Source organism: Mugil cephalus, chromosome 4, assembly GCF_022458985.1.
Source record: "Mugil cephalus isolate CIBA_MC_2020 chromosome 4, CIBA_Mcephalus_1.1, whole genome shotgun sequence".
Classification (NCBI taxonomy): Eukaryota; Metazoa; Chordata; class Actinopteri; order Mugiliformes; family Mugilidae; genus Mugil; species Mugil cephalus.
Genome location: NC_061773.1, coordinates 3,126,016 through 3,139,012, shown reverse-complemented (window position 1 = coordinate 3,139,012; position 12,997 = coordinate 3,126,016). Strand labels below are relative to the sequence as shown.

Sequence of the window (12,997 nt, the reverse complement as noted above, 5' to 3'; positions counted from 1 at the left end):
ATTCAAGATGGTCAAATTCTACAACAAGGGAAGGAGGACAAAGGGAAAGCTAGAAAAAAACACATAATGCAAAATGTTTGTCGCATAATAATAAAAATAATTAACAAAATAACATCATATTTAATATAATTAGAACAAATCATATAATAATACAAAAACTAAGTACAAATATGGCTAGCATTGTACTGGGTCTTTTAGAACAACTAATAGAGTAGTTATAGAAAGGGAAAGGAAAACATGTGCCAAATGTCTGCGCTGACTTGCTGCGTCACTGACAGTGGTATGTACCACACACTAGGACACAGTGCATTTTATAAACTGTGGCCACCAATCAATAATATTTTTGCCACAATGTGCAATAGTGTGATAAACCGATGGTAGTGATACACAGGGATGCAACACATTTCACACTATGGCAATCATTGCAAGCCACCACTCTGCTGACCGAGGTGTGTGTTTTGGCTCCATGTCCATGCCAGCGGAAGCCGGGCCGAATTAGCTGGTGAGCTATGAGGTGAGACATGTCCTGGAAGGATTAACACCCGGTGGCTAGGCTAACACTGCAACTGGCTGGAAGAGGTCAGGACAACGAAGGCTGTACCCTTTGCGTGGTTGTCTCATTATTGTCCCCTTCATTTCCGAAAGTAATGTGAGCTAGTGTCAACTTGGCCCTTGACTCACTGAGCTGTACATTCAGACCTGTTCAGACCTGCCTGGGTCACTTGCGACCCACTGTGCAACCATCTTAGGAAGGAAACACAGTGGACACAAATGCCGTTACATAAAGCCTGGCACAAACTTTTATGTCAAACATTTAAACATTTAGTTTTGACCTAGCTGATCATTATGAATTGCTTTACGGTAGTTACATACATGTACAAGTGTTCATCTGTGACGTAGATTGTAGTAAACAACAATCTCTGGCCTCATGTACTTCCCATCAAATACACAGAGCCCAACAGCTTTGTGTCACTGCATGTCGCTGGCTCCCAGTAGAAGTGACAGCTGTCTCCAGACTGTCCCTACTAGCCCCCCACACCCCTCATAGCGGAGCACTTCATGTATGGTGTCATAGAGAGGGGACGCAAGTCTAGGATTATCTCATTAAGATCCCATGTCTTTGATCTGAGGTTATCTCTCCCATTTCCACGGCAACCCGATCACATCCTGGCCTCTTAAGACACACATCAGCGAACAAACCCAGAGAAGGGCACCAACACATACACACAAATGGTCCTTAAAGCCCTAGAGAGCATGGGCCCAACAGAGATGTGAAGTGTAGATGTGCAGCAACAGCTAAACGTCGTGTCAGATTTCTGGGGCTCGTGCTAAATTTAACCCTGTGATCCTGCAGCAAGCAGAGGGGTTTAAATGCCAGCCTACAGTTGCTCCACACCAGTTGTTCTCCACACGTCTTCCACTCATCACAAACTGAGGCCAGGAAGAAGACAGTCACATACAGTCGAACACACGTTCCAGACATAGGACCGAAGACCACAAAGTGAAGACCAGTTCCAGGGGAAGCAGGGATCTTTGCCCCTTACATTTAGACCACAGCGTTGTCCAGTATGGAGCTTTTCGAGACCAACGCTTACTTCTTTCCTGACCAGCGCTTCTATGAAGGAGGGGACAGCTACTTCCCCTCTCGACTGCCTGGGGCGTATGACCAAACCGGCTACCAGGACAGGAACTCCATGATGGGCTTGTGTGGGAATCTGTCTGGGGGTGTTGGAGTTGGGGTGACAGGTACAGAAGACAAAGCCTCTCCATCCAGCCTGTCCCCTCACTCTGAGCCTCACTGCCCAGGTCAGTGCCTGCCTTGGGCCTGTAAACTGTGTAAAAGGAAGACAGTGACCATGGACCGTCGCAGAGCTGCCACACTGAGGGAGAAGAGACGCCTGAAGAAGGTGAACGAGGCCTTCGATGCTCTGAAGAGGAGCACCCTGATGAACCCCAACCAGAGGCTGCCGAAGGTGGAGATCTTGCGGAGCGCCATTCAGTACATCGAAAGGCTGCAGGCTCTGGTGTCCTCCCTTAACCAGCAGGACACTGAGACGGGACAAGGACTGCACTACCGACCCACTGCAGGCCAGCCTAGAGTGAGTAGGACTTAGGTGGGATAAGGAGAGGTAGAAGGTCACTGAGGGATTAACTGAAAGGCTAACAGAACAGACAGGAAAAAAAATAAGCCCTCAATGGACTATTTAGAAAGTGGCAGCAGATGAAGTTGAATGAATGAAAGATATATATTGCATGTATGTAAAATGTGACTTGAGAGAATGACTGAAGTCTCTACTTGTTCTACTCTAAAACTAGTTTTGGAATAGATTGCTCTGGGTAAGTTGTGAGGTTTTACTTGGGGAAACAAGCTGGTGTATGTGTTTAGTCATCAAATGCACATAAACACATATAATCAGATGTTTTCAGTAGTTCTTAACAATCAACAAAGTTTCAGAATATTCAACAAACTGTTACAGGTGCTAAAACACATCAAGAAACTGACCTGTGTAAATGTCATAGTCCTTATGTTTTTGTTTTATTCCCGTCAATGATTTTTGATGGGAACGTCTTGTTTATGTTTTACATTTGCCTCTGAGGGGTCATATTATGTATAGATGGTGTATGTGTGTGGTATTACCCCGTACTGTAGTGTCAGTTGAGTTTTTTTTATGTGGGGTGGTGCGCTGTATTGTAACAGAGTGACTGACAGCAACTTCTGTGTGTGTTTCTCCATGGTAACAGGTGTCGTCGTCAAGCGAGCCCAGTTCGGGCAGCACCTGCTGCAGTAGCCCAGAGTGGAGCAGCACTCCAGAGCAGTGCACGCAGAGCTACAGCAGCGAGGGTGAGTAGCACCTTGTCTGGTTAGACAGCGAAATAAATCTATTCATGCACCGTCACAGATACTGAGCGTGTGGCTGGGTTTCTCTACAGAGCTCCTGAGTGCTGCTGAATCTCCAGAGCATGGGAACATGCATGCCTTAACCTCCATTGTGGACGGCATCTCTCCGGCTAACGGACCTATGGCCTTTCCTGTGGACATTCCCAAATAGACCCTCCAGTCAGCAGGCCCATAGGTGCACAGAGAGCTCTGAGAGAAAAAACACAATTGGCGATAGTGCGGACAACCAATCCTGAATTTTGTTAATTAACTGACTTTGTGCGTCTATTGACCTGTGTCTTATACTAAATTTTATGATTGAACAGTATTTTAGTATTGATCTAAGGGCTTGCTAACCAAAATGAATTCCTCCTGTTCACAATGAGGCCTTATTCCCTTTGTTAGCTGCCTTATCCCGTGGTCCAGAATGGTCTGTCAAAGACACAGGAGCTTAATCTAACTAGATATTTAAGGACTTTGCTGCATGACCCCAACAACTAGTTTCTAGAGTGGATCTCTATTAGGCTTGCGTCCAGAACGATAGAGCCACAGAGGAAAGACAAAGCCTGTTTTTTTTCCTTACTTAATTTAAGTGTTCCTCTTTTCAAAATCTTTCCCTGATCTTTCATTCTTTTTTGTGTGAGTTTCAATGCTTAAAAACCATGAGTTTATTTGTGGGGCCAATATGTACCGTGGCAGTTTTGACCAAGATCTGCTTAATTTAAACTGGTTATGAAAGCTAGTGATGTAAATACGTTCCCTTTTTCTACAGAGTGGTTTTGCCATTTTATTTTTTATTTCTTTGCTAACTTATTTTTGACTTTTATAACTAAGATTGTTGTGTATTTGTAGATGTTCTGAAAAGTGATATTTTCTGTTTAATTCTTGCAATAAATACCATTTTCGATACACTGTCTAATGTTGCCTTGACCTGACAGTAACTACGAAAGGAACACAACAGCCAAACTTTTTATAAAACAGCTTTACTTATGTCTATATAGTGTCATAAATACAGTACACTTTTTTTCAATAGCCAAATAATAAAATCTTGATTTGTCAGCATTGTTTCACACCTGGAATAAAGACACAGTACTCATAGCTGCCACATAGCACGTTACACCTTTTAGACACCTTGGAAAAACTGTCAAATAAATAAAATAAAAAAAGATTGTACAACCATCCAGCACTTCACTGGTTCATATGCTGTGTTCTCATTGGATGAGGAATTGGTCAGCCATGAGTACTGACTACTCACCGGCAAGTCTCCATGGCAACTAAATGGGAGGTGACAGACGAGAAGACGAGATGAGTCCGTCCCTTTGAGCAGTTTATGTGAATATCATTGGCTGATGTTGAGCAGCAGTTTACAGTTTGATTTGAGAGAAAGTAAGGAACCAAGAAAGAGGAGCTACAGTGTTCACACTACCATCCACAGAGTTAAATCATGGTCACATGGCTGGGGTCGACCTTTCGCACACAACCTCTCTACAAGTCTCGAGCAGACTCATTCGCTCACCATCACATCACACACACACACACACACACACACACAAACACACGCACACACTCAGCTTTCATATTAAAGGATTCTCTCTATTCTAGGCTACATAGTGTCATACAGAAGGCGAGAGAGGTGGAGAGAGGAGAGGTAACAGCTACATCGTGTCCAAAGAGAAGGAGGAGGGAGGAGGAAAGAACGGGAGAAGAGGAAAAGAGAAGAAGTTTGAAATTGGACCCATGAACCTGTGAAGAGTCCTTGTAGAAACGCACACCTCCCTTAGTGAGTCCCCTCCCACCAGCGTCACACACTTACAGCATACAGCAAAAGACACACAAAGGTCCGACACAGAGAGAAAGAGAAAGAAAGAGAAAGAGAGAGAACAGTCACTATCGAATACAGGGCATTGGGTTTCATACAGTAATATCATATTGTTTTTCCATATATATTTCCAATATATATATATATATATATATTTATATATAATATTTCTATAAAAAACATAGGTCATCCATTTTATGTACAGAGACGATAAATGAGTAGCCTAATACCTTGCATAACCGGTAGAGGGGTAATGTGCAGTGGGATCTGCCATTTATACAAGTATTCATCATTCCCAAATCCAAACCAATGACTGGTCACCACCCCCTCCTTCAAATGTTCAACTGTGTGCGAAGGACTTGATGACACAGGAAGATTGGTTTGGACCCGGCCATGTTGAGACTATTAGAACCAGGACAAAAACCCACAGCTGACCAAGGGAGCAGGAACACAACACCACAACAACAAGGCTACTGGGAGCACTGGGGTAAACCGGGAGAGACCGGGACGAGCCTCCTTTACAGCAGCGAGCGCAGCCAATGGGCACTCTCAAGAGTTCAAAGGTCAGAGTTGGCCTCTGTATTGCACGTGTCCGAAGGAGAGGTGAGAGGTGAAAGGTGGGAGGTGAGGCTGGGCAACAAAGGGGTGAAGCTTCCCCCAAAGGCACCCAGGTCTCCCTCTCCAGATTTGGCATATCACTCTCAAAAGGCCGCAAGCATATGTCCGTATAGGTAATGAGAATGCACTGGAAAAGAGACAGAAAAAAAGAGAGAAAATGAGGAAAGTGAGACAAGATACTACAACTATTGGAACTTAGTATAACTGTGGCATAAACAACACTAGCAGATATGACTTCATTTTAAATTAGACCATCTGCTGGAATATACTTTGAATCTTCGTGTAACATCAACTACTGAATCAAAATCTAGAGAAAAGAAGAGATTGTGTTAAATATGAGCCTTGGTATCTTGACGTATTATAGGTTTAATGTGCTCGGACAGCTTGAAACAATTCATGTCTTTTACTATGATTATCAATCAATTTCACCAAAAAGACTAAAACCAGTGGTTGTTCAACATAAAACAGTAGCCTGCCTTCTCTATGGCACTCAGATTAAAGTCAGTTTAAATCATCTGATGATGTAAAGGTTAAAAAGGTTAAGCAACATGCTAACAAATCTGGGCACTGAAGTTTGACCCAATATTGCTGAAACTGGAATAAACAGATCTATGGTGTATGTGGAATTGGCTTAAAACAAACTAAAGCTTTTGGGAGTTGTTGGCAATCAGGGAAAAAATATATTCTATTTAAAGACCATGTTTATATTCAAATGTCACTGTCCTTTTATCTCTGCTTTGGTCTCAACCAGAAGTTAGTGTCACATTCCTGCCACACAGCTGAGCAAAGCTGGTTAAAAGCATACTAACCTGATAGGTTTAGCAGTTTCAAGCAGTATTTTGTTAGCTTACCTGTTAGCATTAGCGCTCCTGTTAGTAAGTAGAGTGTAGTTAGCATGAATAGGTCCGCACTGTTGAGGGGTCGAGTCTCGGGGGCGCTGGGGGAGGAACTTGAGAGCAGGTGGTACAGTGGCACAGCAGGACAGACAGGACAAGGCATGCAGTTAGTCAGTCAGTGCGGTCAGACAGAAGCACACATACATACAGAAAAATACATAGGTCACTTTTGTTAGTGTTGGAACATACCTTCCGGCTGGAGCTGTTTCTTAGATGCTAAATTCATAGAGGGTGGTATGGACATGGAGGGCATTCGGAAGCCAGCAGGCAGCGTTTCCATGGAGCCCGCCATCATCCCCAGACCCGCTCCTCCCTCACGCGCCCGAAACCTCTTGCGCCATGATGGAGACCGTCGAAAAGACTTGTCATCTCCACCCTACAGCAGCAGAGAGAGGGAAAGCAAGTTAGCAGAGGTGGCCTCCCCCCCCCAACAATATCTTATTTGATCAAAGCAGCAGCTTGATGAGGTCACCTCTTCTAGTCGGCGGTCAGTCCCCAAGGCTAACAGGTTGTTGAACTCCCTCTCTAGGACCTGGCGTGCCTGAAAAACAAACACAGCGGCTGTGAGCAGAGACTTCAGTGGAACTGTGAAAAATACATAGAATACATAGACAGTAGCTAATGGCAAATATTCCAAGTTTCTGTCAAGCATCCAGTAATTAGTAGGTAATCTGCACTGAAGCCTGGCAAGGAAATACTGGAACAACAGAGTACTTTTGATCTGAGTGACACAGAAACTGAAGCAGCAGTGAATGTTGGCAGGCAGTGGAAGGAAATGCTGACTGCACACAAACAACTATGTCACCAAAAAGTAAATCAACCAATCCCATTAAAATAACTGACTGCTGGATGATGGACTGGTTACAGATACGCGAAAAGGGCTGATGTCAGCTTACAGTACGAGAACAAGGGCTGTGCCAAATGTGGGGGATGTTATTTAAAAAAAACCAAACACATTTCCCTGCTTTTAATTTGGAGTTTTAGTTAATTTTCTACAATTAATAATAAACAAAATTTTGTTTATTCCATACAACACTTGCTATCTGCCTCTTTGTAGTTTGAGTGTATTGCGAGTTGTGTATGTTCTTCCATCACCACCTGTGTGCTCTGCATAGGGATCTGCAGGATGAGTGCTAGGCTGCTGTAGTCGAAGGTCTCATCCAGAGAGATAAGTGCTCCGTGAACGCCGCTCTCTAACAGGTTGCCGCTATACTCCCTTAAACCAATGGACTGGACCCAGTGGATCACCTGCTCATTCGTCCACACCAAAACATCTAATGCGAAACAAAGAGATTTTAAATATGATTTAACATGGTCAAGAAACCGAGGCAACATAATTTAGAGAACGTGTATGAGAGAGAGGGAGAGAGAGAGAGATAAAGAGATAATGTGCATGTCCACATAGTGTCAACTCAGTGGCACACTCCCTTTGTTCATTTAAAGCGCAGCTGTCAGCCAGCTTTCCATGTTGGAACAGGCGGAGTGTGTGCGTGTGCTCGTGTGTGTGAACAGGACAGGGTTCTGATTTGGGACGACAGCTGAGTCAAGTTCATGTGCTGAACTCAAGGTCAAAAGGGCGAGAGGGCTGGCTAGACCTAAGTGTGTGTGTGCGTGTGTGTGCCTGGACGACTCTTGCCAAGTGGAGCTTTAGATCAAGACTGTAGGCCTGCTTTGGTTGGACTTTTGACAGTCGAGGGAGGAGCAGCTGGTCACTGTGTAGTCCAAATTGAAAATCTCAGATAAGACCACTAGGTGGTACTCTGGCTTGACGAGGCTGCCGATGTGTACATGCATGTGAACCATTGTCTAAACATGTCTTATACGCATGTGATGGCTATTTTCTTTTAATAAGCGTGCATGCATCGTGGTGTGTGCAAAGTGTACCTTTCATGTCATGCTGGCTGTCCTCTCTCCGTCGCTCCAGGTCTTTCCTGTCATAATTGAGTCTCTTCAAGCACATAATCCCATACTGAAGACTAGCCCTGTTTCACACCCGCACACAGACAGGCAAAGGCACATAATCATCATTAGCCTCCTAATATCTTTATCTGTTAATGTATCCAGTTAGTGCTTGGACATCACCATAGCAGCGAACCTATGGAAGCTGTCCACCATCTTGAGATGACTCCTCAGGTCCTTCTTGGTCAAGTGGTCCAGCATGCGTGCGTCCACCAGACACTCCATGAAGTAGGAGCGGTACTGAGGCAGGCCGAGGCTGGGCAGCCATTCGTTCCCTATCCACTCGTGATTCATGTCTCCGTACGCCAACGTCTATAGTGAGAATAGCATGAAAAGTAACTGATGTGTGCAACCAGAAAAAAAGACAGGCTCACAGCTCCTTTTGTACAAATGAATACAATTTAAGATGTGTTTATGTCAAAATGCACTGTGACACATGATTATCAACAATGATAAAACTGAACGGAGATCCAGAGGCATGCCGGCACACTTTCACGGCTTTCTGGGACACTGGGACATTAAAATAGAACAGGGCTGTTTTTAATGATAGGTAACACCTGTGCTTTTAGGTCTATGAAGGTTCTCTGCTTTTACATCAATGACAGGCCGTGTTATACCAGTATCTATAGATTATTGTGCAACTAGTCCCAGGATATTGATGTGTATATTCTGGCTAAACTGTACAGAGCAAACCAAATATTTTGCTTTCCAGTCTTTTAAACGCTCTTCACAGCTGATGATAATGAACATGTTGTTCTAACTGACAGGTATGAGAAAACTAACAAGAGACTGAAGGACAATGAATATTTTGCTTCTACCTAACAACAACTAGCTTTCAGAGTGTAGAAAGCTCAGGTTACGGCTCATCATAATATAAATCTGAAGGTGAGGTTGACCTTATTCAGGTAATTGTGTGTGTGTAGAGAGAGAGCTGGTACACTTTGACTGTGTGTGCCGACAGATGTTCAGAGATTAGCGGCCTCACCTGCGCCCAGCTGCCCTCCTCATTCTCCTGAGTGGCAGCATGGCAGGGACATACATACACAAGGTTAAAGAAACCGGGGTTGATCAAACACACATTCAGAAACCCACACACATATACATACAAGATTTTACTTTGCAACAAACCTCTAGTTAACATTAATTACCCATCAGCACTCATACTAATAGTTGAACTTAGTTGAATCAGCAGAAACAAAAAGCATATTAGTGTGTGACGGATATTTAAAGGGGGTCTTCCGGGAGAGGACATATGTGTATCGCGGCGGGGACGGCGTGAGCGTGAGAAAGTGTTGGGTGGGGGATAACGAGGAGGGGAGCACCCAGATGGTACTGACCGCTTTAGTGGAGGAAGCCAGGTTCTCCATCTCTTCATGAGTCACCCACACATTTCCGGAGGACTGCTCAGAGGACGAGAACACACCCAAACGGAAACATACGTACAAACACACGCACACCCAGGCACGCACCATAAAAAAAAAGAAAAAAAAAGAAAAAACACATCCAAGAATGCACTCATGTGTATATTTTCACACATACCATCCACACACACGCACACACAAACACACATAGACAAACATTGTGTTGAGTGATGCCAAGTGAGGGAGTGTATTTCAGGCAGGTAGCTTGCAGCTATATTTGGCACTATTTGTGTGTTGATTTCCCACAGTAACCCATGCACTATGATGAACTCTGTGGCAGGTGAAAAGGACAAGGCCTGAACAAAGCCTCTAGTGTGGCAGAAGAATAAAACAAAAAAGCAAAATAAGGGCGATAAGGCATCATGTGAGGGTGCAATGTGAAGGTTAATGCTAACAGTGGAACAGTGTGGGGGGTCAGTTGTTCATGTACTTGTTGTTTTTGTATTGTATTTACATGCTCCTGTAAAAACATGTCCATGGAGGTGAATTGGTTGTATCTGTTTACCGTTCTGGACGTGAGTGGCGCCGAGGGGCTGGTGAGGGAGACCATCTCCTGGATGGCCAGGCGGAGTTTGAGTCGGTGGAGAGGGTTGCTGATGCCAATCTCCCTCTGGATCTCTGTGTCGGACAGAGCTGACATGATGGCTCCGCTCTTCACGTTGGCACGACAGGCTGCCACATACCAGGCTGGCATACCGACCCACAGCTGGTGAGAGCAGTCAAGACATTCAGTGTCAGCACCATTGTCGCCATAAATGGTCGTAACGAAGGAGAAGGGGGTGCAGATCAGGCTGTGTGGTCAGTCCGGTATTTGATATTACTGCATTCCTCTGTATGTTATACACAATAACAGGTTTATAGTTTTATAGAAACGTCATGTTGTTAAGTGGAGTTGAATACCTCTAGCCATGAGACGACGGTGGGGCCGTCCCAGTGAGCAAATGCCAGACCTCTTTTTCTTGCATCTTCTAGAAGCTCATGTCTAAAAAGCAGATTTTAAAAAGCAAAGAGTTTAGTTCTAATCAAGGAAAACTGTAATATAAATGTGTAACAACAAGAAAATGTATTTTCTTTTACTTTTTCTTCATCCTGCGGTCCCTCTCAGCCTGCGTTCCCAGCTTTCCCAGAGTCATAGTGTCACCGATGCCCATCTCAAAGTCTAAAATACAACGCATATGCGTCAGTCTCTGCCTCTGTAAATCACAACCACACACAATGTACGGGGTTATGTAGCGTAATGTGTACCTGATAAGGCTGGTAGAGGCTGCCCCTCCCTACCAAGAGTCTGCTCCATTCGTCCCTTCTCTTTCTTCCCAAACAATCGGCCGATAGACGACTTGATTCCTTTCTTCGGTTTACTACAATCAATTAAAGACGACCAACAGAAATGACTCAGAGTTGGTATGGAGCACAGGCTGATACTTGTTAAAATGCAGTTTTTGTCCTATCCACTGTCACCATGTTTGTCACACTCTACTAGTTGTGTGTCTGTATTTACCCTCGTCCATCCTCCAGACTGCCTGTAAATTGGGCAAAATTGGTTTCCAGGCGTAAACTGCGGGGGGAGGAGGGAGGCGATGTCTCACACTTGATGGTAGCTTTGTCCACTTCCACTGGAGACTGAAAGAGGCACAAAATCCATTTAGCTCAGTTATGAAAGTCATGCTTAGACAAAACAAACCAAAAAACCTGTAGGACTTTGCACACTTACAGCTACTTTCCTCCTGTGTTTTCTCAAGTCACTCGGCTGTGAGACAGAAATCAGCACACTGTGATTAACAAACTCTTCCCTTAAAAGCATCACGTTTTTATGACAAAGTTAGTGTGTGTGCTCTCTGACCAGGGTCATGATGCCCAGATGGTGGCTGGCGTTGCGTCCGTGATGTTTCGGTGTGGAGTGGCCACTGGTGGGCGGGGAGGAGGACGATGCCAGGGACTGGGCAGTGGCGGAGGTCGGCAGGGCCCGGGGTCGAAGGGTAACGTTGAGGCCGTCCATGCTGCCGCTGTTCACACGAGACTCGATCTCGTCCGAGCGCAGGTCAGCTGACTCTCTCTCTACCTGGATCATCCTGCAGGCAAAGCCACACACAGTGCACAGCCTAAGCCTGCCGTCCTTCATTTGCATACACTCCCTGGAATTGTTTTAGTTGCTTTGCAACAAGCTTTTCTGTAATATTTTCAGCATCTGTAGAGCCATGACTGTAATGCTTTGACAGAGTCTGACTCCGCTGCAGCATAATCAGCCGCTCTTTTGCATTTTTTTTCCCGAAGCATATTCTGAGGTGCCACAAGAGGACCCTGTTAATGTAAACTGCAATAAACAGCGTCCTCTTCCAGCAGGAAACTGAGCCAATGAATAAAGGTCCACATGTGATAATGTAATATTACCATCAGTTATTTTGTGCAGTTTTCTGCCTGTAATTTCATTCACTGTACATGTACTGTGTACATGGAATGTATACATATGGGTTAGGTTAGAGTTAGAACATTAAACATTCAGATATACAAGAAATAAATAAGAGAGAATATTCGAGATGTGTTGAAAGTTATCTTATAATAATAATGATAATTTTTTTTATAAGCGCTTTTACATGGTACTCAAAGACACTTTACATTTTTTACAAAAATCATAAAATAGAGCAAGTCAAAAATTGTGATTATATATGACATTGTGGCAAAAGGTTTTCACCGTGTGACTGTTCTGTTTTGTTTTTAGAAATTATATTGCAAAATAGTATTTAATTTTTCTTTTATCCAGAAACACCTTAATTGATGTCCTATAAGATCCTTTATTAATAAGCATGTATTCATTTTGTTAGCGTTAAACTTACATCCTGGTATTTCTTCCTCTGTGAACACAAACAAGGACGTAGTTAACACTTTTCTCAAAGCATGTCAAATAAAGGTGCATTTACCCGAGCCTGGGTTTTAGAGACTTTTTATAGAAATAATTATAAAATCAATTTCTACTATCTTGCATTAACCCATAGTAGTTGGTCAAATCCTTCTCTCTATTTGTAGCTAGGTACCTGGTGCTTTCTTAAAAAAAACTTACTTATTCTGATTGTGCTATTTATTTAACCATAACCATAAAAATTAACTTTGGTCAACTTGATGTGTTATGGTATGTGACTTTAATATATTTTTATTGTAAACTGCCAGATTTGTTCTTAGTCGTTTTTGTTATATTGGAAACTGTGTCTGTATGTGTCTTTTTACATCTATTTTAACCAAGTATATTTCTATCTAATGCCACTATCAGTCCTTGTGCATCCTTTCTGGCCACAGGCCTTTATGTATTGCTTTAACAAGATGAAGCAGCAGTTTCTGTAGGATCTTCCAAATGTTCCATTTCTGGTAATTATTTGCGTGTTATCTTCAATATTCTCTCCTTGTATCCGTATCC

General features: G+C 43.5%; 2 protein-coding genes across 12 annotated transcripts in view; one reads left to right on the top strand and one right to left on the bottom strand.

Annotated features, from left to right (window-relative positions):
• The first annotated feature begins 1,386 nt into the window (after positions 1-1,386).
• myog (myogenin) lies at positions 1,387-3,787 on the top strand. Its single transcript, XM_047582901.1, has 3 exons — positions 1,387-2,099; positions 2,743-2,842; positions 2,932-3,787. Exons 1-3 carry the CDS (start codon positions 1,569-1,571, stop codon positions 3,048-3,050), a joined length of 750 nt encoding a protein of 249 aa, XP_047438857.1. The 5' UTR covers positions 1,387-1,568; the 3' UTR covers positions 3,051-3,787.
• Positions 3,788-3,845: 58 nt separating this feature from the next.
• ppfia4 (PTPRF interacting protein alpha 4) overlaps positions 3,846-12,997 on the bottom strand; it is a 51,854-nt gene continuing 42,702 nt past the window's right edge. For 4 of the 11 annotated variants that reach the window (XM_047582890.1, XM_047582892.1, XM_047582897.1 and 1 more), the window contains 16 exons: positions 11,432-11,660; positions 11,303-11,338; positions 11,090-11,211; positions 10,837-10,949; positions 10,669-10,750; positions 10,492-10,573; positions 10,097-10,297; positions 9,508-9,570; positions 9,156-9,182; positions 8,307-8,482; positions 8,096-8,193; positions 7,310-7,485; positions 6,684-6,752; positions 6,401-6,587; positions 6,167-6,264; positions 3,846-5,442 (listed from right to left, as the gene is read on the bottom strand). In XM_047582890.1, coding sequence (XP_047438846.1) covers positions 6,206-6,264; positions 6,401-6,587; positions 6,684-6,752; positions 7,310-7,485; positions 8,096-8,193; positions 8,307-8,482; positions 9,156-9,182; positions 9,508-9,570; positions 10,097-10,297; positions 10,492-10,573; positions 10,669-10,750; positions 10,837-10,949; positions 11,090-11,211; positions 11,303-11,338; positions 11,432-11,660 — 1,720 coding nt within the window. In that variant the 3' untranslated portion in view covers positions 3,846-5,442; positions 6,167-6,205. The remainder of the gene's footprint in view (positions 5,443-6,166; positions 6,265-6,400; positions 6,588-6,683; positions 6,753-7,309; positions 7,486-8,095; positions 8,194-8,306; positions 8,483-9,155; positions 9,183-9,507; positions 9,571-10,096; positions 10,298-10,491; positions 10,574-10,668; positions 10,751-10,836; positions 10,950-11,089; positions 11,212-11,302; positions 11,339-11,431; positions 11,661-12,997) is intronic. The other 7 variants (XM_047582891.1, XM_047582899.1, XM_047582894.1 and 4 more) reach the window with 5 other exon arrangements.

Bases quoted from the DNA above. Each gene is read 5' to 3' on its own strand.
- myog (XM_047582901.1), top strand. From the start codon at position 1,569: ATGGAGCTTTTCGAGACCAACGCTTACTTCTTTCCTGACCAGCGCTTC. The intron at 2,100-2,742 runs GTGAGTAGGACT...CCATGGTAACAG, and splicing joins CCACTGCAGGCCAGCCTAGA to GTGTCGTCGTCAAGCGAGCC. The intron at 2,843-2,931 runs GTGAGTAGCACC...GTTTCTCTACAG, and splicing joins GCAGAGCTACAGCAGCGAGG to AGCTCCTGAGTGCTGCTGAA.